Source organism: Pantherophis guttatus, chromosome 1 (genome assembly GCF_059756535.1).
Source record: "Pantherophis guttatus breed Tessera chromosome 1, ASM5975653v1, whole genome shotgun sequence".
Classification (NCBI taxonomy): Eukaryota; Metazoa; Chordata; class Lepidosauria; order Squamata; family Colubridae; genus Pantherophis; species Pantherophis guttatus.
The window spans coordinates 236,549,353-236,575,657 of record NC_142063.1 but is presented as its reverse complement, the minus strand read 5'-3'; the positions used below and the strand labels follow the sequence as shown (position 1 = coordinate 236,575,657).

The 26,305-nt window shown below is 37.8% G+C and overlaps 1 protein-coding gene across 4 annotated transcripts; it reads left to right on the top strand.

The window, feature by feature from the left end:
• Nucleotides 1-1,159: 1,159 nt before the first annotated feature.
• Nucleotides 1,160-25,159, top strand: LOC117660765 (gamma-aminobutyric acid receptor subunit rho-2). Of its 4 annotated transcripts, XM_087882561.1 has the most exons (10): nucleotides 1,160-1,211; nucleotides 1,357-1,513; nucleotides 7,871-7,977; nucleotides 13,524-13,591; nucleotides 14,494-14,717; nucleotides 15,448-15,530; nucleotides 16,121-16,261; nucleotides 17,496-17,648; nucleotides 20,748-20,935; nucleotides 23,030-25,159. In XM_087882561.1, the coding sequence occupies exons 1-10, from the start codon at nucleotides 1,205-1,207 to the stop codon at nucleotides 23,342-23,344; spliced, it is 1,443 nt and encodes a 480-aa protein (XP_087738687.1). In that variant the 5' UTR covers nucleotides 1,160-1,204; the 3' UTR covers nucleotides 23,345-25,159. The 4 variants fall into 4 exon arrangements, with proteins under 4 accessions (XP_087738687.1, XP_087738688.1, XP_034264858.1 ...); XM_087882562.1 differs by lacking the exon at nucleotides 17,496-17,648 and having other exon boundaries at nucleotides 1,172-1,211; XM_034408967.3 differs by having other exon boundaries at nucleotides 1,179-1,513.
• The last annotated feature ends 1,146 nt before the right edge of the window (nucleotides 25,160-26,305 follow it).

The window sequence follows — 26,305 nt, the reverse complement described above, 5'->3', positions numbered from 1 at the left end:
CTGTAATTTAAACTACGAATGATAACTTTAAACAATGGTTGGAGCAAACAAACCATGGCTTTTCGTGTAGGTTTAGCCCCAGGGACAGATACTGACACAGAACAGAGAGAATGAAGGTAACAGTGGAGTTTCCAGCTGGCTGGAATAATGTGAATAAGGTAAATAAAATAGGAATCATACAGAGTCAGCTACCTGGATTCTAAAGGACCCTCTCTATTCACATTATTATAAGGGAAAAATGTGCTTAGCCCCATGAACTCTAAAAGACCCTCTATTGTAAGAAAGAAATGTGCTGGTTTGGAAGAACAATATTTGTTTGGAAGATTACACTAAGTCAGATAAAATACATCCTGGATAACATATGTATCTTCTGAAGGGACCTAGTTGTCAAGGACATCCTGGATAATATATATATATCTTCTGAAGGGACCTAGTTGTCAAGGATGTAAGGACATCCATATGGAACCAAGGAAGACATAAATCTATGCATCAGCAATCACAGAACTAATAAAGGATGTTTAGCTACGATAATCTTATGAACTAGAAAATAATATAGGAATTTAGTAATTAGGAAATGTCAATTATCGTATAATGGATGTATGTTAACCATATATGGAAAACTGCTGTGCCAGCAAGGTCCTTTGTCTTGGATATGTATAAAAGCAGTCCTACCAGGGCTCTTTCTTTGTTCAGATAGCAAGAACCAATTTGCTTCTGAACCTTGTGCAATAAAAACTGTCTCTGGCTGACCCAGGAATGTTGTTTGGTCCCATCATTCCATATCAGGAAAACTAAAGGAAAAAAAAAAGAGGAAACAGACACAAAGGGTTAGAAAGAAACGACCAACTAGGTAGGGCATTTCCAAATTCCCAATGAGCAGCTATTTTCCACCGCCCCCTCCCCCTCCAGGTTCGAAACCGCTTGCTCTCCATAGGCAGCAATGGAGAAACGTAACGCACATTCAACTCAGGGCAACCCTTAATAATAATAATAATTTTTTTTAAAAAGCGTAGAGATGCCGGACAGAGGGGCGTCCCCGTCCGCGAGGTACGCCTGATTGGTCTAAAGCCTGGCGCATGGCATCCCATCCCGCGTTTCCATTGGCTGTTGGCCACCCATGTAGAACTCAGTGGAAACGCGGCCAGCTAGGATTACTTTCTTTCCCGAGGGACGGCTAATCGGCGAGCAAGGAGGGGAGGAATGGATGCGAGGTAGGCGGTTTAGGAAGCTGGTTTAAAATCTGGAGGAAAAAAAAAAAAAGCAGCTTTTCTAATAAGAATGGTCGCTCGGACAAATGCAACGCTTGAGAGATGCAGATAGTTCGATGTTTAAACCGGAGTGCATTTTACCCGTCAGGAGGCGGCTGGACGGAAGGAACAGGGAGCCCTGATTCCCAAAGTATGCTGTATTTTGCAAAACTCATATTGCTGCTCTTTTGCGGGGTCCTTCTCGGAGAAAGTAGGAAGCACAGAAAGGGGAGATGGACGGCAGAAGCCCAGGTGCAAAAAATAAGGTAAGGAGAGCCTTACGATTAAATCAATGTATCCCTTTTCCTTTGGTTTCCCTCTACTTGCATGTATGTGCGGAGAGGTGTAGTTTTTGCGAGTTTTATTATATACGTTCCTGCATAAGAAGTTTGTAAAGAGCGCGCGTTGTACTAAAAGTACAAGTACAGTAACTAGAAATGTTTATGGTTTCCAAGATTTCTTGTCCTCGACTAGCATTAAAAATGCCTCTGAAATCCATGTGGTTTTCATTCTTGACTTTGCGAGTCAGGTGGAGTTCGACCACAAACCAGGTTGCTGCTGAAACAGCAACTCTGTTCAAAGCAATCAGAAAACACGCAAGAATGATTTCCTAGGAAATCCTGAATTGTTTTTATGCTGTTATACTGTTACGTAGCAAGTCGTATTTTCACAGGATTTAAAAGAGAAGGCAGCTTCTGGAGAAATGCTAAACTCTAGGAGTTGCATTTAGCACAATCTTCATCTGGGATGCCACTTAGAATCTTGCCGGATCTGGGCACTGTTGGGCCAAAGTTTTGAGAAAAAATATTTCTGTAAAGAGTTGTTGCAGTTTAAGAAATTGTAATTGGAACATGTTTAGTTGGAGAGAAATAATGTTTAGATGAGTAAGTTTTATTACTAATTAAATTTGCAGCTGTCCTGTTATTATTGATCCCTGGGCATTTTATTTATAAATGAATTGAGTATTAATGATGAAAAACAGCTATGGAATAGCAAGAAAGATCTTTAAAATGATCAGATTTCATGTCAAGATAGTATGTTTATATAGGGGAAAAATAACCTAAAATAGTTGCCAAACCCTGAATACATCTTGCTCTTGAATTCTGCTGTCCAGTGAGAATTGCTCCTTTTCAGACTACTTGGCTAACTCAGGTGTGCAAGCTATTTAGCAAAACTATAAGTTTTTTCTTCCCTTTTCTATTTTTTCATCTTTTAAGCTTTTCCAAATCTTCCCCAAGAGCTTGTTGCTGTTCCATGCCAGTTAGGATTGCAGAGGTATATAGGCTTGGAGGAAGAATTTATCTGCTGTTGGACATACAGCTCAATATTAGGATTTGGGGAAAAGGTTAAGACTTGGTAAAAGAGTAGTAAAGTTCCAGTGGAGGAAAAAAGATGTACCAGATTTGCACAAAACAGTTTTCCAGTGTGAATGCTAAACTAGATAATCAGTTGCTGAAAAAGTCCAATGGCCTTTCATCTGATAGCATTTTCTCAGGAAAATATGATATGAAGATTAACATGGAAGCAAATACAAGTACACTGTAAAATGGGGACAAATGCTTGGGAAGGGACAGAACACTAACAATGATTTTTTTGGGGGGGAAAACCCTTTTGTATGACTGGACTACTGGTTTATTAATAAAACAAATGGGTGAAATATATGGGATTTGGCCCTGCATAGTTAGCAAGCAAACTAACTAAAGCCTTCCAAAACATCTTATGTAAACCTAAAGACTGAGTAGCTCAAAAAGAAAAAACGGGCGTCATCTACAACATACAGTGTAAGGATTCTAACAGCCACTATGTAGGACAAGACAGGCAGAAGATTAGCAGAGCACATCCATGAACGCCAACTAGCAATGAGAAGACCAGATAAAACACTCCTTAATTTCACAACATATGGACAGAGTTAACCATACTTTCAACTGGGAAAACTGAGCATCCTAGACCAAGGTAAATCCAAAAATGCTAGGAAATTTCAGCTTGACACTCAGACAAATCAACCACCAAATATATACATAGGCATAAACATCATTTACAGACCATTCAAAAGAGACAATAAAAAAGCTAAAAAAGGAAAGAATACTTCAGAATACTTCTTTGCCAGCAATCAGCACTCAGATAAACAGGGATTAACACCAGGATTGAAACTAGACAATCAAGCAGCAAACAATTCCTAATGAAGGAATTACCAACTCAGATAAACAACAGCCTAATCAAGAAACTAACCAGGAGTAAACACCACCAATACTGATAGGACAAGCTACTGTATGTAAATAGAGTAAAGTCCACTCTTGTTTAGCACTAGCTGAAGATGTTACCTAGTTGGATAAAAAAGCATCTGCAAACAGCCGATTTTAGAGAGCACCAAGGATTCATAAATAAGTATTTAGTATTCTATCCATAATATCATGCAGAATGTATTAGTAAAATATGTAATATGAGCAAAGTGGTCCTTCAGGTGCAGCTTTTCTCATTTCAGTTGGGCAGAGAAGGCAAATTTCCCAGGCTTTTCCTATTTACCCATAGAGCAATCTATGTACCTTGAGGTTAGTTGGCCTTACTTATAGCACATATGTGATTTAGTTTGATTGGCATGTTTCTAAACATCCTTGCCAAATTAGAGTTCCCAAGATTCTTTGGGGGAAAAGTCAGTGTTTTGACAGTCTTCAATTTATCATCATAATTGAGCCTGGATTTATAGTCCTAAATTGTGCCTGTTAAGTGGGTTACAATGTGACAAAGCCTGATTTTACGACCTTTATTGTGGTGGTCAATAACTGAATCACCACAATTAAGCAAATGCAGTGAATCATTAAGCGAATCATAATGAGATTGATTGATTGATTTGCCAGAAAGCAGAAGTAAATGTTGGTTTCTGACCAAAAAAAAAAAAAACCATCATGAATTTAAGTCACATGACCATGGGTCATTGCAACCAGCCGTAAATGGGGGGCAGGTTGCTAAGTGCCCAAAATTCAATCATGTGACTACAATGGGAGGGGGGATGTTGGAATTTCAAATCTGGGTTGCAAGTTGCCCTGATTGGGTCTGTTGTAGTTTCCAATAGTCGCTAAGTAACTGATTGTAAGTAGAGTACAGGATTTACAACAGTTCACTGAAAAAAAGTGAGTTATGACCATTTTTCACACGACCGTTGCAACATCCCCATGGTCATGTGATTTACATTCAGATGTTGACAACTGACTCACATTTATAACGGTTGCAGTGTCCCAAGGTCCTGTGATCACCTTTTGCAACTTTCTGACAAGTAAAGTCAATGAGGAAACCAGATTCATTTAACAACTGAGTTACTAATTTAACAACTGCAATGATTCACTTAACAAATGTGGCAAAAAAAAGTTGTAAAATGGGGCAAAACTCACTTAACAAATTTCTCACTTAGCAACATAAATTTGGGGCTCAATTGTGGTCGTAAATTGAGGACTACCTGTATCTGTGCATGCACTGAGAAATAATCCAAGAAGAACTAACTGGCTGTTTATGCATTCCTCAGGAAAGAGGAAATGAACCCCCTCCCTCATCAAAAGAAAAAATACTAAAAAGGAGACAAGTTGAATAACATTTGCATCATATGTACTAGATGTAATTTAAACAGAAACACAAATATTTCTCACCAGGCAGTGTGTGAGCAAACTATATGTGTGATTATTATATTGTTTTGTGTAATTGGGGGAAGCTTTAATTGTTTTACCCTATTTTCTTGTGGCTCTTCAACTTGGACTTCTGTGGTCTTGAGTAGACAGATCAAGCCCAAAGGAGAGGCTGTCAAAATGCAAGACTCTCCTCTAATTGCTGCTCAAGTAGAGCACGTTATTCTGTAGAGTAAGATTTACCCTACCTTGAAGTAACTTTCCAAAAGATTTCTTCTATGGGAAGATGGAAGATAGTGCAAGGAAGGAGGAGGAAAAAGACAACTTGAAGATGGCCTTGTAAATGGCATCAGAAATGCCCAGATGGTTGACTCTGGTTAATCTGTTTTTAATCTGCTATCAAGCTGTTAATCAATGTATGCATAAGGCAATGTTATTTCACAGGGAATTGGGCTCCGTAAACCCTTCCTTTTCCTACTATTTCAACAGTAAAATTGGTTGGATGAAAACAATTATGTATTGTTTTACACTTAAATCTGTTTTTCTCCCAATGGCATGCAGATTTGGTGCTGCAAACTACGTTTTCTCTTGAGTTTTATAGATAATGCACATATTCTTGGAGCTCCTCTTGCCATCTTACCTGATTTCCAGCTCTGCGTTTAAATATTTTTGGGGAGGGCTTATTTTCGGGGGGGAGGCTTATTTTAGTGCATGCGCTCAAAAGCCTGATTGGGCTTATTATCAGGGGATGTCTTATTTTCGGAAAATAGGGTCTGTAGTACAAATCCTGTTCTCAAACTTCAGAGGTTTTGACTATATTTTAGTGGAGCAGACATTTAGAGAATTGTGATATATACAGGCAATCCTCAACTTATGACCCACAATTGAGCCTAAAATTTCTGTTACTAAGTGAGACAGTTAAGTGAATTTTGCCCCATTTTATGACCTTTCTTGCCACAGTTGTTAAGTGAATCAGTTAAATTAGTAACACAGGTGTTAAGTCAATCTGGCTTTCCCATTGACTTTGCTTGTCAGAAGGTCACAAGATGATCACATGACCCCGTATCACTACAAAGGTCATAAATATGAACCAGTTGCCAAGCATCTGAATTTTGATCACGTAACAATGGGGATGCTGCAACGGTTGCTAATGTGAAAAATGGCCATAAGTAATTTTTTTACTGTTGTAACTTTGAACAGTCACTAAACGAATTATTGTATACACACATACAGTAAATAAAGAATGTAATTTCATTTAGTGCGTAGTAGTATAATTTACCCATTCCAATATCAAATCAGCCCAAGGATCAGATATTTAGCAAGATTAGCAACAATACCTGCTTAGTGCTTACCAATATTGGTGTTCTGTAGTTTGGGAGTGAGGTAAGTCAGTATCTTTTCCTGAAGAACTGTTAATGCCTAGCTATCTCCATACTAACAGGGCCACCAGATTTGGGCTTTGAAGATCCAGCCAATTGCTAGATCTGCTGGCTGGAGAATTCTTTGAGTTGAAGTCCACACATCTTAAAATTGCTGAAATTGAGAAACTATGATAGATGATAGCAGATAGTAAGCTTTTTACATCTCTTTGCTGCTATCTAATAGCCATCTGGATTTTATATCCTTGGTCAAATACCCATTTAAAGGAGCATTAGAAGCACTATGTTATTTAGCTATCTAGTACAGTGCAGCCTTGTTTATCCATATTATTCATTCATTTAAACAGAGTACACTGAATTCAAAGTTCATATGTTGGGTTTATACCACCAAAATTTCATTCAGTTATGTTTAACTGTGCCTTTTAGAGAACCTGTTGTTGTATGTCTTTATTTGTATGAATTCAGGCAATTAATAATATATACGTACAATAAATAGAAAGAATTAATCTTTGGATTAAATTTATGGATACCTATTCAGTCAGACCAATTGCATGGAGAGATAGCTCAATGAACATGTTAAAGTTGATTCTGAAGAGGGAAACTTAACTACAGATACAATCAGATTATATATTCATACATGAGATCTTATTTTCCTTAAAAGTACAGGTATCTTTGACTTATAACCACAATTGAGCCCAACTTTTCTGTTGTTAACTGAGACAGTTATTAAGTGAGTTTTGCCCCATTTACCACCTTTTTTGCCACAGTTGTTAAGTACAGTTAACTGCAATTGTTAAGTTAGTAACACGATTGTTAAATGATTCTGGCTTCCTCATTGATTTGGCTTCTCAGAAGGTCGCAAAATGGGATTACATGACCCTGGGACACTGCAACTGTCATAAATATGAATCATCTGAATTTTGATCATGTGACCATGGGGATGCTGCAACGGTCGTAAGTGTGAAAAATGGTTATAAGTCACTTTTTTCAGTGCCATTGTAACTTCAAACGGTCATTAAATAAATGGTTGTAAATCAAGGACTACCCGTAGATAAGATGCTGTTGTGTTGGTCAGCATAAAAGGTACTAAAATAGTTTTCCCTGGTCTAGTGCCTGGGAATTTGTTGGTCTATAATACCCATCAACCCTAACACCATGAAGATCATTGTTGTCTGGATGAGGTCCAGGTTGGGGAAAGGCTACTGCTGTAACTGATAGTATCAGTGCATTCAGTTTTCATGTTTTCAATTCCTACGCTTCCGCTTGTGCTCAGGACAACTAGAAGTCCAGCTATATGATATTGTAAGGATTTTTCTTATGCTACGTTTTCTCTGCTTCTTCAGGAGAGTTCTTTATATTCCCAATTTACCACAAAGGTACCATGTTGGGACTTAGACCTGACTCAATATGTTGGCATGCTCTTCCATCATGATAACTTTGGATAGTGAGACAGGCAGCATATAAATTTAATAAATAATAAATCATTTCATGGTCACTCCAGTGTATGGAATCCCTTTGCAAAGATGTAACTTCAGTATATTATTATTAGCAAACTACCCCTCAGCTTTTTAAAGTGGTCCTTCTCACAGTTACCAGAAATTATAGCTGGTATTCTTGTTTTTCAATCTAGTTACTCATATAAAAAGAACTATGACATGACCAAAACTTGGCCAGGGAGCAGCAAAAGGCTTCTGAGAGTAGAGGACCATGATTTCTCCATGAGGCCTGCCTTTGGAGGTAAGAAATGTGTGTTTACTCATCTCTGTAAAGTTGAATGATTCAGCTTAGAAGCTCCAAACAAGCTACTTCAAGCTACTTTTTTAATTAAGCCTCCCAACTGGATGGTGAGATTATGATTTCAGAGCATTGCTAAAACTACAGTATAAATGTACTAGTGATTTTCCAGAAAGAAATGGAAGGATTGTACGTCCATCTTATTGTCAACCGTCTTCAGGAAATCTGGTTTACTAAATGATACTTTTATTCTGGGGAACTATAGATTTTGAAAATATAGAGAAAACACACAACATACTTGTTCTATTGAACTGACTTCATAATATAATTCCCAGAACTCAAGGTAAGTAAAATATTTATTAGCCCAACAGCAGTTGCCTTAAGTTCCTTATATTTAACCATATTAAAGCCTAATACAGTGCATTTTGCTGAGCAATAATTTAGAGGCCAGGCTTGATTTCCCTGACTGGATCCCAAATCTTGGGTTGCTAAAATAGATTACGTAGTTGATAAACACCCTCCTCCCCAAAAAAGCTGAATGGGAGAAAAAAAAACCCAGGAAATTGCAGCCTCTTTTGTAACATTTTCTCATCCTTATGCTCTTTGACCCCACCCCCACTCCCAAAATGCCATTTTTCCTTGGGAAAGATGGATTCCATATGAACCTGATTTCTGCTCGCTTGTGGCTAAACCTCTCTTCCCCTTCAACCAAGTCCTTTTCTGTCTAAATAGGAGACACATCTTGTTTTGACCACTCCTGAGTGATTCCTCCACGCCAATGACTTTGCTATTGCTAGCAGATGTTCAGGCATTATTTGTTACAAATATTAACATATAACCATTATGTAAATGTTGCTCTTTGACTCCCTTCCTCAAATTCTGAGTCAAAGCATTTTCATCTAGGTCAGCTCATTTTTCCACCGAAAACAACTGGGATTCCATGAATAAGCAGCTTTAGCTGATACTTAAAATAGCGCTATCTTTTCTGTGGAAGAACAGCCTAAATGTATTGTAGCAGAGTTGTTATTCATTTCCTCTATCCCCAATTTAGAACAAACATCTTCTACTGTTGGGCCTTTAATCTGGATGTACAGCTGAAAATATAAATGGGCCCACTTCAAGGGCAAACCTAATTGCTAAATTTTATTGTTGTTAATACATTGTCACAGGTGAAAGAATACCACAGTGTCCTACAGTATACAGTATATAACTATCCCGTTGTTTCCAGAGCTTTGGGAGGTTTTCTTGGGTTTGGTTTTCTACATGGGAGTTTGGCACTGCAGGTCCTCTGCCCTACATCCCACCTAGGTGCCTCAGGTAAAATTGAGTCCCAGGTAGTTTTCTGCAACAGAAAAGAGGCAATATAAAGCTTCTGAATTGTACTCTGTTTTCCTTGAAGAGGTTATTATTGTGATTGCACACTATGGCTTGCTCTTGTAGATCTTTTTTTTTTTTAATTTGATTTATATGCCGCCCTTCTCCAGAGACTCAGGGCGGCTTACAATGCGTTAAGCAATAGCCTTCATACTTTTGTATATTTATACAAAGTCAGCTTATCGCCCCCACAATCCGGGTCCTCATTTTACCTACCTTAGAAAGGATGGAAGGCTGAGTCAACCTTGAGCCTGGTGAGATTTGAAATTGCAGTGATTGCAGGCAGCTGATGTTAATAACAGTGCTTTAGTCTGCTGCGCCACCAGGGCTCATACCAGTTAAACACCCAGCACATAAGGATGAATAGGCACTTTCTGAGCACTCTCAGTACAGTTCAGCCTCCTGGGTTTTTTTTTTTTTTTTTTTTTTGGTCTGAAGGTTTGATATGGCTGAAATTTTTTGGTCCTTTGGGTTGGGAAGCTCTGGGGCTGAAAATAAACAGGAACAACCATAAGAGCTGAACTACAAGTTCCATGGAATTGGAATGATTCATATAATCTTGGAATGGAAAGTTGGGGGCAGTCAAATTTGCTTGTGCAGGATTCACATATCCATCCTGACTTTCAGTCTGTGTTTGTGTGAAACATTGTCCTCCATCACCTGTTTTTCTTCTGGCAAGAAAAAAAAAAGATTAGGTCAGACTAGATTTACTTATTTAAGTACTACAGGAAAGGCTGCATTGAAAATTGGTATCTACAGGGCCTTCCTATTTTCAGGAGAAAGATATTGAAGACACTGGGATGTTTTCCCTGTGAGGTAGGAAAGCAGCATGAAAAGAGTTTTGTTCAGAAAGATGATATCGGGGGAAATAATTAAGAAACGGCTGTGCAAATTCTCAGCCTCCTTCCAGAATCGCTTTTCAGTTTGTAAAAGAAATTGTTGGAAGGACCATCCAAGGGAGAAACAGATTGTAGTATCAGAGTACAGTAGTTGCATGCCCTGCTTTGGCACTCTGAGAAGATGCTCTGTTAAGACTTCTCTAGAAAGCTCTGTAAATCAGAGCCTCTAAAATTTCAGAGCTTTATGTAACAATTTTAAGTATCACTTTAATGAAACAGTTTGAAATAATTTGGAGCTCTAGGAGACTTCAGAACTTTATGAAATACCTGGTTTTGTAGATGCAGGATAGAATGTGCTTGGTGTTATGAGGAAAGCAGAAAGTCTACAGCTTTGCATTTTCCTCATAAGATACGTGTGGATACACACCGGGTGTTGTTGCAAGGGAGAGTAAATGGATGGGAGGAAGTACCCATACGTTTTCCCCTACAAATGCTGCTCTTTCAAATGCTGTCCCTGCCATTTTGGCTGTGGTTGTGTATAAGTTACTGAACACATATTAGCCAACCCAATTCTAGCTTTTTGCAAATCAATTTTCATGTGGCTCAAGATGTTGTTGTATGAGACACCAGAAAATTATGTTGATTGATCAGGTAAGTGCAAATTAGAAATAAATTAGAAATAAAAAAATAAGTTTTTTCCTCAGGCAATGCCCAGCTGAATTAAAAATCAGCCCTAAGGAGAATGGTGAAAAAAAAGTGGCAGGAGCAGATATAGGAAGGAATCAGCCTCCTAGGCCCTTAATCTCTCATCTTTTGGGGAGATATTACATCCTGAAAAGAAGAAAGGTTCCCGAAAAATTCAGGCTGGGATTAAAAAGAGGCAAAGATGGCATTGTGTGGGGCATAGAGGAATAGGAACTTGCTACCTAGTCTCTTGGGGGCGGGGGGGGGGGAAGTCAATTAAACTGGGAAAGAATTTACTAGATAGCTTTATACTACTGGTTCTGTCCAAACAAGTGCATTAGATTTTTTACTACTATTGCTGACAAGATGATTCATGTGGAAATAATTTCTATTGTTTTTAATTCATTTGAGGAGCAGCATTATTTTGCCTACTCCACAAGGTACTTCTCCCTGCTGGTGTCCACAGATTCTTCTCATTCTTTTGCAGCAGTTATCAGTTTGGCATAGATGAGACCTCTGGTGAAATTGACAAGAGGCCTGTCAGTTTTTCCTGTTAGCTGGAGGGTGGGGAGGTGGGCAGTGAAAGAGTGGAGTGAAACATAAGAGGGTCCCTTTCAGATCCTCCACCACATTGATGAGGTATTTCTTGGATTATTTCTGAAATTGTGCTTATCACTCTTCTGAAAGAGTGCTAAGCCCCTGTCTGAAAACAGGTTAGCTGACAGGTCAATGGGACAGAAGACAAGCACAGGAGCAGGCTGGAGGAGGCATCCTTCTATAGCTATCTGTTACTCAGCTTGAAAGTTGGCTGAAGCATCCATCACAGTTGCCCAGCCTGCCCCCGCACAATAAGTGATGATTGGGGTTTTTATTTGCTAGGATGAAACACAGAGTAGAAGGCGAGACGAAGCTTTGGAATCCACCGATTGCTGTCCTTGAGTTATCCTGGATCGAAGCTGCAGGAACAGCATCTCTCACCTACCTCATGACTAAAGCAGGACAGAAGTGAGAAAGAGAATATTAGCTATATGTACACTGCTCAAAAAAATAAAAGGAACACAAGCAGAAGACATCCGAGATCTGAATGAATGAAATAGCTTTATTAAATACTTTCTTCGTTACATACAGTAGTTTTGTGTTCCCTTTAGTTGTTTGAGCAGTGTATAAACTACTGTATGTAAAGAACAAAGTATTTAATAAGGCTATTTCATTCATTCAGATCTCGGATGTCTTCTGCTTGTGTTTCCTTTATTTTTTTGAGCAGTATATTTCAAAATGCATAGTTTATTCCTAACCCTTGAGATATGACAGGATCACGCAAATATTTAGGAGAGGATTGGTATCACAGAGCTGCTACATACATATCTCTTTGTGGCAAAAAACAACAACCCCACAACAATGTCTGTTATCTCTAGCTCTCACTGGTTCCTGGGATATCTTATTTTTGTTGAGGACTAGAAGGTTGGTGCCATGGAGGAAACACTACTTCAACATTCCATGCCATGGAATTCTGCAGGGATATGTTTCTCAGAGGATACTGCTAAGAAAAACAAGGAATTTATATTTCCCTTTCTCTTCTCTGACTTGAAGCTCTTTCTCACAGCTTGGGTAGGAGTATTAGTACTTTGTGCATCTGGATGCAGGAATACTGGTGCTTGTTTGTTAATATTTAAAATGGTACAAGATTCTTGGTGCTCTTTCATTTTGTGAAAGATCCTTACAGATCTTTCTCCATGCCCCATTGTTGCCCACTTCCAAAGGAGCCTTAGAATCACAAAGCACGGTAATTTGCATCTAATTATTAATTCATTAAATTTAATCCACTGTGGACCTATAGGCTTAAATTATTTTTTTTTAAAAGAAACCTTCCTATCCAGCACTGCTTTAATTCCTAAACGGATGTCCAATAATTTTGTTATAAGATTTGTTTGATAGCTACAGTTGCTTAGTGTTTTTTTTAACACTCTCCTCAAGTTGCCTGCTCTCTGCTATGGTATGCTGAGTCCTCTTCATCACATCCGACCCAAGAGGGGGTGATGTCACCTATTTTAGTTTCATGATCCAATTGCTCTGGGAAAATAGGAGATCTCCTTTGTAATTGATGTAGCAAAATCTGATAGCTAGGCTTGGCAGTGCATGGTCGAAGAACTAGCCCTAAATGTACATCCAAGAGAAAGAACATGTTTCAATATTACAAATACAAATCCTAAAGAGGAAACCATTTACATGCAGCTGAAATATAACTTAAGGCACCTATTCTGGAATGGACATTTCTTTCATTCTTTTATTCACAAGGAAATGTTAATCCCTTTCAACTCTCAGTTGGACCTTGCCCTCTGTTTGCTTCAACAGTGCTCTTTTCCCATTGCCAACTCTATCTTTACAGCCAACCTCCACCCACCCACCCCCTCATTCCTGCAGGGAAGACATATTAATAATTCAACGTCTCTACAAAGGAGCTGTTCTTTGTTTAATAGATGTAGGAAAAGAAAAACTAATTTCAGAAGTTTCATTCACTCATTAAGCAAGAACTACTTTTTTTTTTTTTTAATTTGATTTATATGCCGCCCTTCTCCGAAGACTCAGGGCGGCTTACAATGTGCTCAGCAATAGTATACTTATATTCAACATCTCAGTTTCTTTCTCTTGTAGGTCCAGCTATTCCTGTTGGGGTGGATGTGCAGGTTGAAAATTTGGACAGTATTTCAGAAGTCAATATGGTACGCTACTTAATGTTAGATTTTTTATCCAAAACCAGATGTGACTTGAATTTTCCCACAGATTAAAGAAAATGTATTATTCCTCCTCCTCCTCCTCCTCCTCCATCTAGGGAGATGCAAAGTTCTGATTCTTGCTTTACTGGTGGCCTCAACCATTGTTATTTGATGCTTTGATATTGTCTCTCCATCTTCTTCTGGGTCTGGCTTGTGTTCTTGACCTTCTCCTCTTTTTGTATATGCCTTATATGGTATAGAACACCAAGACATATATATGTATGTTTAAATATTTATTGCACTAACTGATTTTTTGTGATGTAGCAATCAAAATAATATGTTGTCAATGGGATGACTGTTACAGATTTTCTTAAAAATGAAGCCTAGTTGAAGTTGAATAAAGCCTAATGTGTGAAGAAGTAATACTGAGAGATTGAAATTAAGAGGATGGTCTGTGCATCTGAGGATGCGGACCTAGGTCTCTCAGGAAACCTTGACCTATTTCTTGGCTTCAAATGTTTGCTTTTTTATTTTTAAAAGGAAATCAAGTTCTTGAAATGATTCTCCCAGGAACTAGTCACCATTTGTGCAAGAAATGCAATAATGGTTGGACTTGACAGATCATCCTAATGGTTTAATGTGTTCCCAGGCAACTAGCCTATTCAGTAAACCATCATTAAACCAACCATGCAATATGTGAATAAGGTAATATTATTATTTGGAGAGCATCTGGGATGCAACAGATGGCCACTGGGAGACAGCCTTCTTCACTGTGATGGGATGGTTCAATTTCTTCTGATTTTTTTCTGATAACTTAAAAAACCCACAATTATCAATTAATCTAGTTTTTTATAAGATCAAGAGATATAATCACAAGATATCTCCCACCACCCCACACTTTGTTTCAGGACTTTACAATGACACTGTATTTGAGACATTATTGGAAGGATGAGCGTCTCTCCTTTCCCAGTCGTACGAACAGGAGCATGACTTTTGATGGACGGTTGGTAAAGAAGATCTGGGTGCCAGACATTTTCTTTGTCCACTCTAAAAGATCCTTCATTCATGATACCACCACTGACAACATCATGTTGCGGGTGTTCCCAGATGGCCATGTGCTCTATAGCACGAGGTAATCCCACATTTCTATATGAACTACTCCATATTCTTCCTCCAGTATTGTAATTCAAGCAGATCTTTGTTGCATGGGCTGATTTCAAATATGAATATGTAGCTTCATATATTACCATATTTGTTCTGTCCTCATTACACTGTGTTAGTCTGTGTGCAGCTTGACATGCAGCTAAACCCACCTATCCTCCAATAAAACAGATTGTGTGCGTAGATCTGAATGCTTTATTGAAAGAACAGGATATGGTGAAACTGGGGAAAATAGGGATACATACAATGAGAACCAAATACAAGATTACTGCTGAACATAAGAATTAATAAATACAAGCAAGTTAAATTTCACCAGCGATGCTCTGTGTGTGGGATATGGGTTTGTCCTTGGATGACCATGTGCCACAGATTAAGATGGATTCTTCTTTGTGCTTCTGCCTTCTCCAAATGCTAAAGGAAATGGAGTCTGGCTTCCCAGCGTGCACTTGCTTTGAGAGTGCGGGCTGATGGATAATGGGGTGAGGTCAGCTTCAAACAATATACTTGGTATTTGTCTCTCCAGCCACTAGATGGGGCTAGACAGCAACAACAGTATATAAAAGTTATACAATTATCCTCCTTTGTGATAACATCAACTCTTATTTTTCTACATGGATTCATTCATATATTACTCTATTAATCCCATGCCTGTAGCTCTTCCTTTGTAATGACATCAACTCTTATTTTTTTATTTACTCTAGGATCACAGTGACGGCAATGTGCAATATGGACTTCAGCCGTTTCCCCCTAGATTCACAGACATGTTCATTGGAGCTTGAAAGCTGTCAGTAGCTTTTATTTATCTTTGGTGGTAAAACTACAGGGATAACAAATTAAACAGCAGACAATCTGTTGACTTTACTGATAGCCATTATTTCTGCTTGAGTTGGTTACTTCTCTGCTTTAAAGCAGAGCCAACTAAAATAAAACTAAACTAAACTAAACCTACAGTATCCATTCTTCTGCCTTTAAAATACACTATTTCCTCTGCCTTTTCATGTTCAAGGAGAGATAAAAAAAGATGTTTGTGGATGGTGGACTCACAGAGTGCTTTTTTTAAAAAGGGGGGAGTCCATTGGGGAGATTATGTCCAGTAGATGAATAACTATAGATGGGACTCTGATTTTCTGGACTACTTTCTCTTTGGAGAACTACTTTTGTTTCTCTTAACTGCATGAAACCCATTTGAAGCTTTTAATGTAGTTTTCATTTATTTCCAACCTCTAAATTTAGAAAATCAGTATGCAGTGGGGTAGTCTGATGGGTTTTGGGGGAGTCACGAAACATAGGCCTCTGATTAATTGGCCTATTTCATAATTTTGCTGCTGACTGGTAAAATAATTATTTTGCTGTTTCTACACCTTACTTTTGCAGATGCATATACAGATGAAGATTTGATGTTATATTGGAAAAATGGGACCGAATCCCTAAAAACAGATGAAAAGATTTCCTTGTCTCAATTCTTGATTCAAAAATTTCACACAACCTCCAGACTTGCTTTCTATAGTAGTACTGGTATGCCAAGAACATTTCACCCCATTCTTTCATTCTTTATTAATTTTTTAACTGTATTTCCTTTGACAAACTCAGGCAGCCCACTTGGTCTTCCTGTACTCTTTTTAATTCTCCCAACTATCCTGTGCAGCATATAGTATTAGAGATAACTGAGATATTGAGTTTTTCAAAGTTTTTAAAGTGAGCTTCATTGCTAAGTACATATTAAAATCTTTGGTGCCGGTACAGAATTTTTAAAACCACATCACTGTGGCCTTGTGTTCTCTATTCATACAGTTGCTTGGTGAATGTAAATAAAGCATCTCATGTAAACCAGTGATGAACAAAGTATATTTAATCAAACATTAAAAAGCTTCTTTGCTATCTCATCTAATATAGCTGTAATAAGACTTCCTAACATTTTCTCATGTTATTTACAAAATGAGGTAGTTATTGTTAAAGTAGCATTTAAGATTTTTTAAAAATCAAATGCACTTTCTGTATAATTCAGGCTTCAGAACAAAAGTGCAAAAAGACAATAACTTTCTTGAGAAGACATCTCTCCAGATACTACAGAATTACAACTGTCAATGCCTTCGCTATTGAACGGGACTTCCTTGTTTTTTCTTTGAAGACGTTTCGCTTTTCATCCAAGAAGTTTCTTCCGCTCTGACAGGATAATAGGGAATGGAAGGATCTATCCTGTCAGAGCTGAAGAAGCAAAACATCTTCAAAGAAAAACCAAAAAAATCCAGTTGCCACCTGAAAAAGCACCTTTAGGACAACCATGACCTGGATGACTGAGAATCTCTACAGACCTTCACTATTAAAGAACTTGCTGGGGCAGCTAGGCTGTGTAGTTCAGCATTGTTTCCCTTTTTAATGGAAGATATGTGGTTTATAACAATAAGATTAAGTTACTGTTTTTTCAGTGGTGTATCTTCAGCATCATTGTACTGTTGTAAACAGCATAATTGTTACAAGGACAAACACAGTACTTAAATTCTCTCCTTCTCCCCCCCCCCCCCTTATATCTCTGACACACACACACACACACACACACACACACACACACAGAGTCTATCAGCATTTTTATTTTCTTCTTTTTGTATTCTTTCAATCTATTTATTTTTTCCTCCGTCCCCTCCCCTCCCCTCCCTTTCTTTATATTTTATCTGTGTGGCATATAAGGTGCCTTTTCTATTGACTGTTCGTGTTTCTGCTCACTTCACATTTTAACATTTTTCTTCAATAGGTCGGTACAACCGCCTTTACATTAACTTTATTCTACATCGCCATATTTTCTTCTTTCTGCTCCAAACATATTTTCCTGCCACGTTGATGGTCATGTTATCCTGGGTTTCCTTCTGGATAGACCATAGAGCTGTGCCTGCAAGAGTGTCATTAGGTGAGGGGTTCCTGTCTAGACACATAAGATATGGCATGACTGTTTCTTACAACATATCTCATTTATATGCATTCGTTTTGATTTCTATGTCTAAGATTTCTATTCTAAAAGTAAAATAGGGCAAGGTATGCAAAAGGTATATATTTTGCTTTGTCTTCACAGAAATAAAAATATATCCTAGAAATTAATCTTTTATAGATTAGTGTTAGCTATAAAATGTTTATTTTATTCAGTTAGATTTAATTAGGTTAATTAATTAGATTTATATGACTGCCTATGTCACCAGAGTGACTTAGTGAATAGCAACAAATAAAAGCACATACAAAATTAACAACCAATATATAAAAGCACCAAAGTAAAAACAAATTTAATAAACTTCCAGGCCCAGGAACACCTCCAGGCCTGGGAAGCTTCTCAGAAAATGAGCAGAGTTGGGATCAATCTTCTCATGGTGTCCCTTTTTCCCCCAAAATAATTTTATTAAATATTATAATCACAATAGTAAAAACTAATAGAGTAAAAAATAGAATAAAAGGTGCAAGAAAAAAAGAAAAAATGGAATTAATAAAATTTGAAGAATATAGTAAAGAAAAAGAAACAAAACATATAAAGAAATGATTTCCAACTTTCAGTCACAAGTATAAGCAATTTTAATAATTTTCACTTTCTTTTAAATTACAACGATATCTTCTTCCCATATCCCATCTCTTATCTATAAAACAAATCCATAAAGCATAGTTATTTTAGTTTTTGTGTCAGCAGAAGTCCATTAAGGGTTACCAGAAATAATCTATTTTAACCTTGATGAAATAAACCAGTTATATTCCTTAATCTTTAGTGCATTCAAATAACATCATAGAACTTGTTTTCTTTTCATTTTTTCTTTGTCCCTTCAAAACTTTAACATGTCTCTTTTGTAAGACCAATATAATAAAAATATCCAAGTCAATTCTCTTGGCTTGTTGTTTATATGCAATTTTAATTGTTAAAATATCAGTCCGTTTCCTTTGTATGTCCACAGCAACATCTTTTTCAGTAGTACAGTATAGTTTTCTAGCCTGTCATTTGTCATTTGTAAATCCTCTTTCAACTCTGTCTTGTAGGTAAAACCTATTTCTCTTTCATGATATCTTTTAGATACAGTCTAACTTTGGAGGCTGTTGTCATTGTTAATATTAATTTCTAGTTCCATTTTTCAAAAATGTCCAATATTTCCAGTGTTAGAATATTTTATGCCATTCTGTAACACTTAGTCAAGTTTGTGTTCTTCTCTTTTAACTGAAATCTGTAGTTCCCTTTAGTATCCAATTTTTGAAATGTTATTTTTTTTAAAAAAAAAAAAATCAAAACAAAAGCATTTTTCAACAGGAAAATTAATTATAATTAATTCCAAAATCTTATTTGAAATTTATGTTGACCCTTTTTCATCTGTAGCTTTCTAAAATCAAAATTTTTTTTGCTGTTTTTTTGTTTTTTTAAATTAATCTTGTACAGATAGTCCTTGAGTTACAATCCTAGTGGGACTTGTCCATTTGGGTCATAAATCTTGTAAATCTGTTGTAAAATGAATCAGACTTATTTTAATGACAGTTTTTTACTACGCTCGTTAAGCAAATCAACCGGGACGTTAAGTGAAGGAAGATCAGATGTGCTATTCACTTCTTTTTGTGAAGTGACCTCTGCGATTGTTAAGCGAACCCACAAAGTCGAGAATTTGTAGGGCTCCCCAGTGGAGGATCCAGAAGGAACTGCTGCCATCCACTCATCAGCTCTTCTGGCAAGGCGAGTTGGCCCTCTGCCTCCAAACTGCAGCATTCCATGCAAGTGCTTGGACTTAAATTGGGGTGGGGGATAAATTTGCAGGGCTCCCGTGGAGCCTCCAGAGGGAACCACTGCTCCCCGCCCATCAACTGTTCTATAAGCAATTCACAGTAGTACTGTACACACCAAGCCTCTAAGCAAAAGCAAGGAAACACAGTACAGTAGAACGCAAAGAAACTTTCTGCAAGCAATCTCAAAACACATGCAAACAAATACAGTATAGTATGCAAAGAAACTTTACTCAATGTACTTTCTGTAGATGCTGGCTAGTATTTCCACAAGCAATTTCAAGAAATGAAGGGGAAAAAAACTTGTAAAGTATTTACAAACAAGTACAGTATTATAATGAAAAAAGAAAAGTACTCACAAAGGCAACTGTTATCCTCCAATCCTCAAGGCAACAGCAACAAGAGCAGTAATGAGAGACATACTCCTCTACATGGTATCAATGAGAAAGGGTGGGGGGGGGGGGAAGCATGCTGGCTGCAAAGTTCCTGATCTTGATTGGTCATGTGTTGGAAAAAAATGTGCTTGACTACAAGGACCTTGGAAATCGTGTCATAACTGCAGGCAACTTCTGAATCCCCAAAAGGGAGGTCACACGTCGAAAAATGGCTGCCTCTTCAGGAGTCACTATATCCAGGTCACATGACTGCAGAGGTCTCTTGTTGGTTGAAATTTTGAATCTCTATTATAAATACACTTTGCGAGTACATTTGTAACTTTGAACAGTTGTTAAACAGCCTGTTGTACCTGAAGGACTACCTGTAGTTAAAACTTCTTTTTGTTAAGGCAACACCCCCACCCTCCTGTGCTTTCAAATTTATTAATCCAAAGGTTTCTAATAGCTGAAAAAACAAGCTATTTCTAAAAGTGATTATAAAAGTATGCAAATTTAATGTCCTTTCAAAGGTGCCAACTGGTTTGAGTAGGATGACTGGTCCTTTCTCTGCCAAAGACTGCTGTCTTGTAACCATTTGTAAAGCAAATGGTCCTTGTTAGCAATAGATGAGATTTTTTGTAAAAAAAAATAAAAATCTGGCAAGCAACAGAGCCTAGGATCTCAGAAGTCTCAGTTATTGGATACTTAACAGGTAATGCCTAGGGATGGTAGTTACTGCCTGATGATAGTTATTCAGTATAAGCTCAAGAGGTTTGCATTTTTACTATCATTTCCACAAAGACTTTGAAATTAACTGTATCTGGTTATTAGGCTTGATTGATAAGCTTGTTGCTTGACTTGTGTTAATGCCATCTTTGTACATGTGGCTTCTTCAGGAATCACAATAGTCCTGACCATGTCTACCATCATCACTGGTGTCAATGCCTCCATGCCTGGCGTTTCCTATATCAAGGCTGTGGACATTTACCTCTGGGTCAGTTTTGTGTTTGTCTTCCTCTCGGTCATTGAATATGCAGCGGTGAACTACCTGGCAACAGTGCAAGAGCGAAAGGAGCAAGAAAAGGTGAGAAATGCTTACCAAGTGCCTGGGTTTATGACTATATTCGAGCAGCCTTCTCCAACCCAGCTGGCCCTGTTGGGGAAATCCATAGTAGAAATTTCTGATGTACATACAGGTAGTCCTCACTTAAGGGCCACAGTTGGGACCAGCCACCTCATTGTTAAGCAACACAGTAGTTAAGCTAGACAACACTACTGTAAACTATATTTCCATCACGTGTCAACCCTGAAGCCATTTTGGGAGCATCTTCAGGGCTGCCATAGCTATGCTGGTTGAAGCTGTGGGAACAGGAAGTGGATGTATAGATGACTGGGGACATAGCTAAAATAAAATTCTCCTGGGAATCAAGGACGTTCTCACTAGGTGCTGGGGAGGCATGGACTGAAACCAGGTGGGGTTGGGGATGTGATCAGATTGGATTGTGCAATGGACATGTGGATTGGGGAAATGACTTAATTTGGGTGGGAAAACTGTGGGACCTTTAGAGTTGGGTTTTCACCAGATGTGCCAATATGACATACCTAATAAATCTGTACTTTGAGGAACACCTAGGCCTCAGAGGTTTGATTGCGTTGGGTCTGTTACTTGGAACCCTGACACCATGGTCATTAAGAAAATTATCCATCATCATTAAACTCAACATAGCAGGGCCCAACTTGTGATTTTATAGCTGGCTTCTCCATTGACTCTGCTTGTCGGAATCCAACTGTGAAATATGAGTAGATATTACAAAAGTAGGAATTTCATAACAGTAGGAGTAACAGAGGCAAATAAACTCCTAAGAATTGAACTGGTTAAGTCTGGGACTTTAGCAGAAACAGTTTTGGAGATTAAGAATGGGGAAATTCAATATGATATTTCCCTAGTTTTACTCTATATTTATTTCAGTCACAGCTGATGGATGGCCAGGAAGCTGTGACTAAACTGACAGGAAAACAAAGCCAATTTCCATGCACAGAATGTACCTATACAGGATGCTTGATGTCATCTGTATGAGATGATATGTTACCCTATTAGTGCTGTTGATGTTACTGTTTTAAGTTGCATAATAGCTGATACAAGCAAAGTTTATTTATATTTAAAATATTTTTTTTCTTAAATGTATAACCAGTTTCCCCAATAAAATGGTAATTTTAATTGTCCAGGGAATGGCAGACTAGAAAGCATTTGAGAATCCTATGGTAGGTAAAAGATCTCAATGGGTATATTTGTGAAAGGGCAAGTTCCACAAATCTCAAACCTCAGATCCGATCCTCAAGAGGAGAAACAGCCCCAACAACAATGATTTTTACCATGCAATCCAGATGGATACTCTTCCATTAGAACTGCTTTCTGGTGAAGTCTATAAAATGAAACGCATATGGACATTTGAGCTGATGAAGCCATTTTAATCACTTCAATGAACAAATAAATATGATACTTAGAAATATGAATCTTTGTCTCTATCATTCAAAGTTTTCTCTGTTCTGTTTTGGAAACATACCATCAATATTATCTCAAGTATTTTTCTCAAAACAATTGTAACTCAAATGCAAGTCTAAATTTCTTAAGGAATTCAAGATTAATTTTTTTGCACTTAATGCGACTATTAACAATTAATTTTAAGTTTTCTGGTTAACACTGATGGCATTTCATATATAGTAAAATGGTAATCCCATATATTGAGATTCTGTCTTAGTAATAATTTTGAAAAACAAAAGATCATGATTTATATTTAGGGTTATTTTTCTATTGAGTAGAAGAGCATAGTCTGCTGGTTGTTTAGCTTTAACAGAATAGTCCTGAGTGGAAGAAGGATGTAAGGTAACCATTCTTGTCATTTCTCCTTTACTGTCACAAACCAATTCCTAAACCTGCGGAGAAGATTTGGGAGACAGATACAGGCTGCAGATAGAAAAAGAGATAGTGAAAAAAATAATTTGACCATTTCATTTTATGAATTCCGTTTGGTGGATCGTGGATTCAACCAAAGTTTAAAAGAACTTGCAAATACAAGAGTACCAAAATTTCATATGAAACTGCAGTGCAATCTTTGTCTTCCGTTTGATTCATATTGTAGTTACATTTTCCTTCTCCTTTATTGTTTTATTTTCCCAGTTTCCATGCATGGGTGGAATTTCTACAAAAGGAATGACAATAGATGGCATATACAGTGAGTTGGATGTTTGTAGCCCAGAAGGAGATCCCAAAAATCAAATAGTATCTGAGGTAACTGAGGAGGATAAACAAGAGAAGATGGTGATCCATTTGACTATGAGTAATGAGTCTAACTCATCAAAGAAGAAAGGGCTCAAAGAGCATGTTAGCCTACGTATTATCCAGAACACTCATGCAATTGACAAATATTCAAGGTTAATATTTCCAGGCACCTATATATTTTTTAACATAGTATACTGGTCTGTCTTCTGCTGAACATGCTGTAGCTCTCATTAACTCAGGAGATATGTAGAAGATTCCGGTAATAAAATTTTGGATTCCAAGTGAGAAAATAATCCATCCTGTATCGGCTGTGGCGCATGGAAACACTGGATATTTTTCTAAGAAACATTTTATACAATGGTATTGGAGATGATTGACTCAAGCTGGATACTTTCTGCTCTCTGACCAGTTTGCTTTTCATATGTGAAAATACGCAGCTGTTGAACTTTAGTCTCAGCCATTGCAGTGTCATCATAGTAGGCATAAAGGCTATACTTATAAAAGTGGCTAGGAATCTGCTCTGTGATCTTTATTGAGACAGTTGGAGAAAGATAAATCTGTCAGCCAGCACAATGATGCGGTCCATCTTTATCATAAGGGATTGTTGGCACCCCTTATGAAATTTCTTTTGTTAAGAAGCAGGCGCTGTGAAGCAGTCCCCAAGCTAGATTGACAGGTTAGAATGCATCTGGATACATGCAAGGATCTTGGAAAGGACTGCCCTTATCAGGATCATGCACTTACAAATTTTTCTCAAAAATACATTGATTTTTGATTCAATGTATTTGATTTTCATTATCCTCAACTCAAATTATCCTCAAATTTAACTAAACTGAGCAGTTGATAAGTTAAAAGAACGAAGAAGACGTGTGCTTAAATATTAAATATACTTCTAAAGAATGCCTTCAGAAGCAAGTTCTTTGCACTATTCTAGATATCTTTCTTCACCTCGGGCTGTTGCATTTACTGGTCCATGCAAGTATTCTGAATGAAATATACAGGTAGCCCTCATTTAGCAAGTGCTTTATTTAGCAACCATTCATGGTTACCACAGTGATGAAAAAGTTTGCAATCAATCCCCACATTGATGACCTTCACAGGTTTGTAAAGCGAAGGAAAGTTGAAGTAATGTCATAAGGACAGTGGCAGTTTCACTTAGCAACCACTATGCTGAACAACCTTGTTGCCAGGCTCAGTTTGTGGTTGCAAAATGAGGACTACTTGTATGTCTGGTGTTCTGTAATCACTTTCAGTGATGTTGAAGGAACCACTAGGCTTCAGTATCTGGAAGCAGCATAGGGCTAGCCCAAGACATTTTGCTGCTGAAATGAAGTGTCCTCTCTCTTCCTCATATGGAAATTGATGGGACTGGTAGTTTTATGATACCTTTAGCCTTCTACCCTTTATCTTAGGCAGATAACATCTGTGACCTCCTGGAGCAAGTTTTTATTCTTGCTGTTTAAAATTTGTCTATAAAGAAGCATAGTTACTTGTTCTTTATAATTCTGTTTCCTCCTTTGCATGTAGAATATGTACTATTTTATAAATCTTTTCAGTAGTTACTTGATAAAATGCTAGTATCCTTTCTGAAAGTAGGATTACCAGGCATTATAAATAGTTTATTTTGCAGTAACAAAACTACATTTTCAAGCTGCGTCACTCATGTTTTACTTATTTAGATCAGTGAACAATAGAAAAATGAATCTGAAACTCAAGTCTGATTTTTTTAAAATGAAGAATCAGAAGAGAACATTCCAGACTGAATTCACAGGATATCCCATCCTTGGCAGGCTGGCAGGGCAGAAATGAGGTTAGGGAACCTTTAGGGTCTCTCTGCTGTTTCCCATCAATCTAAATTTTCTTGTCCTTTCTGTCCATTATGAGCAATAGGAGGGAATAGATTCAGACTAATAAGCCATTGTTTATTTTCAGTTCCTTCTTCAAATGGGCAAGAGGAGCAAATGGAAATGGCAATGGTAAAATGCCATGGAATAACAAATGGCCAACAATAAATTTGTAACATATGGAGAGTCTAGTCCACAGTTTATTCTTTCTTTCTGTGCATACATGGCAACATAAATGACAATTCTTGCATTTGACGAACAGAGGGAAGATCCTTTCAACAAATACTGCCTGACTAATCTACCGTAAATTTCACTCCTCAAATCTGCTTCTTCAAATCATGAGAGAGACAACATATATGAATCCCTCAGAGGATTTCAGAACAATCTGCCATGGTGCTGTTGCCATTTTTTCAAATCTCCCTGATCACGCAATTATTACATAGATATAAAAGGGTGTGGAGAAGTGGCCCCCCTTTTGTAAGGTAAGGTTTCCCTCGCATATATGTGCTAGTTGTCCCTGACTCTAGGGGGCAGTGCTCATCTCCGTTTCAAAGCCGAAGAGCCAGCGCTGTCGGAAGACATCTCCGTGGTCATGTGGCCAGCATGACTAAACTCCAAAGGCGCACGGAACGCTGTTACCTTCCCACCAAAAATCCCTATTTTTCTACTTGAATTTTTTACGTGCTTATGAACTGCTAGGTTGGTAGAAGCTGGGACAAGTAATGGGAACTCACCCCGTTACGCGGCACTAGAGATTCGAACCGCTGAACTGCCGACCTTTTGATCAAAAAGCTCAGTGTCTTAGCCACTGAGCCACCACGTCCCTTTTTCCTTCTCCTATACCCTTGTCCTATATATAACCATTAACTGGTTAAGAACATAATCAAGAAATTGGATGCCTTCATTTTACAGGTATGTTTCCCCTCAGGGCAGAGAGAAGTTCTGAATGAAGGATGATTCAAGTAAAAGCATATATCCACCATCTGCCCTTTCCACACTGTGTTGGATACAGATCTCCACAATTACTCTTACGCTATAGGAAATGCGATTTCTGTGATGACATCTTCCAGTGCACATCCTATGTGGGGACTGAGAAGTTGCGATGTTAATTCCCATTTGAAAGTCGAATCCTCCAACTGGGAAATCTGAATTCTAACTAGTCCTAAGAAAAAATGGCTACAATATGATAGGAGAAGAACTCTGCATGTCTTCCAACCCATTAATTCTCAGTGGCCTCCATGAGATGAATGGTGCTCTGGGACAGATTGCATAAGTTGGGAACATGTACTTCTTAAATGTACCAGCTTAGTCTCTGAAACTCGAGCATTGC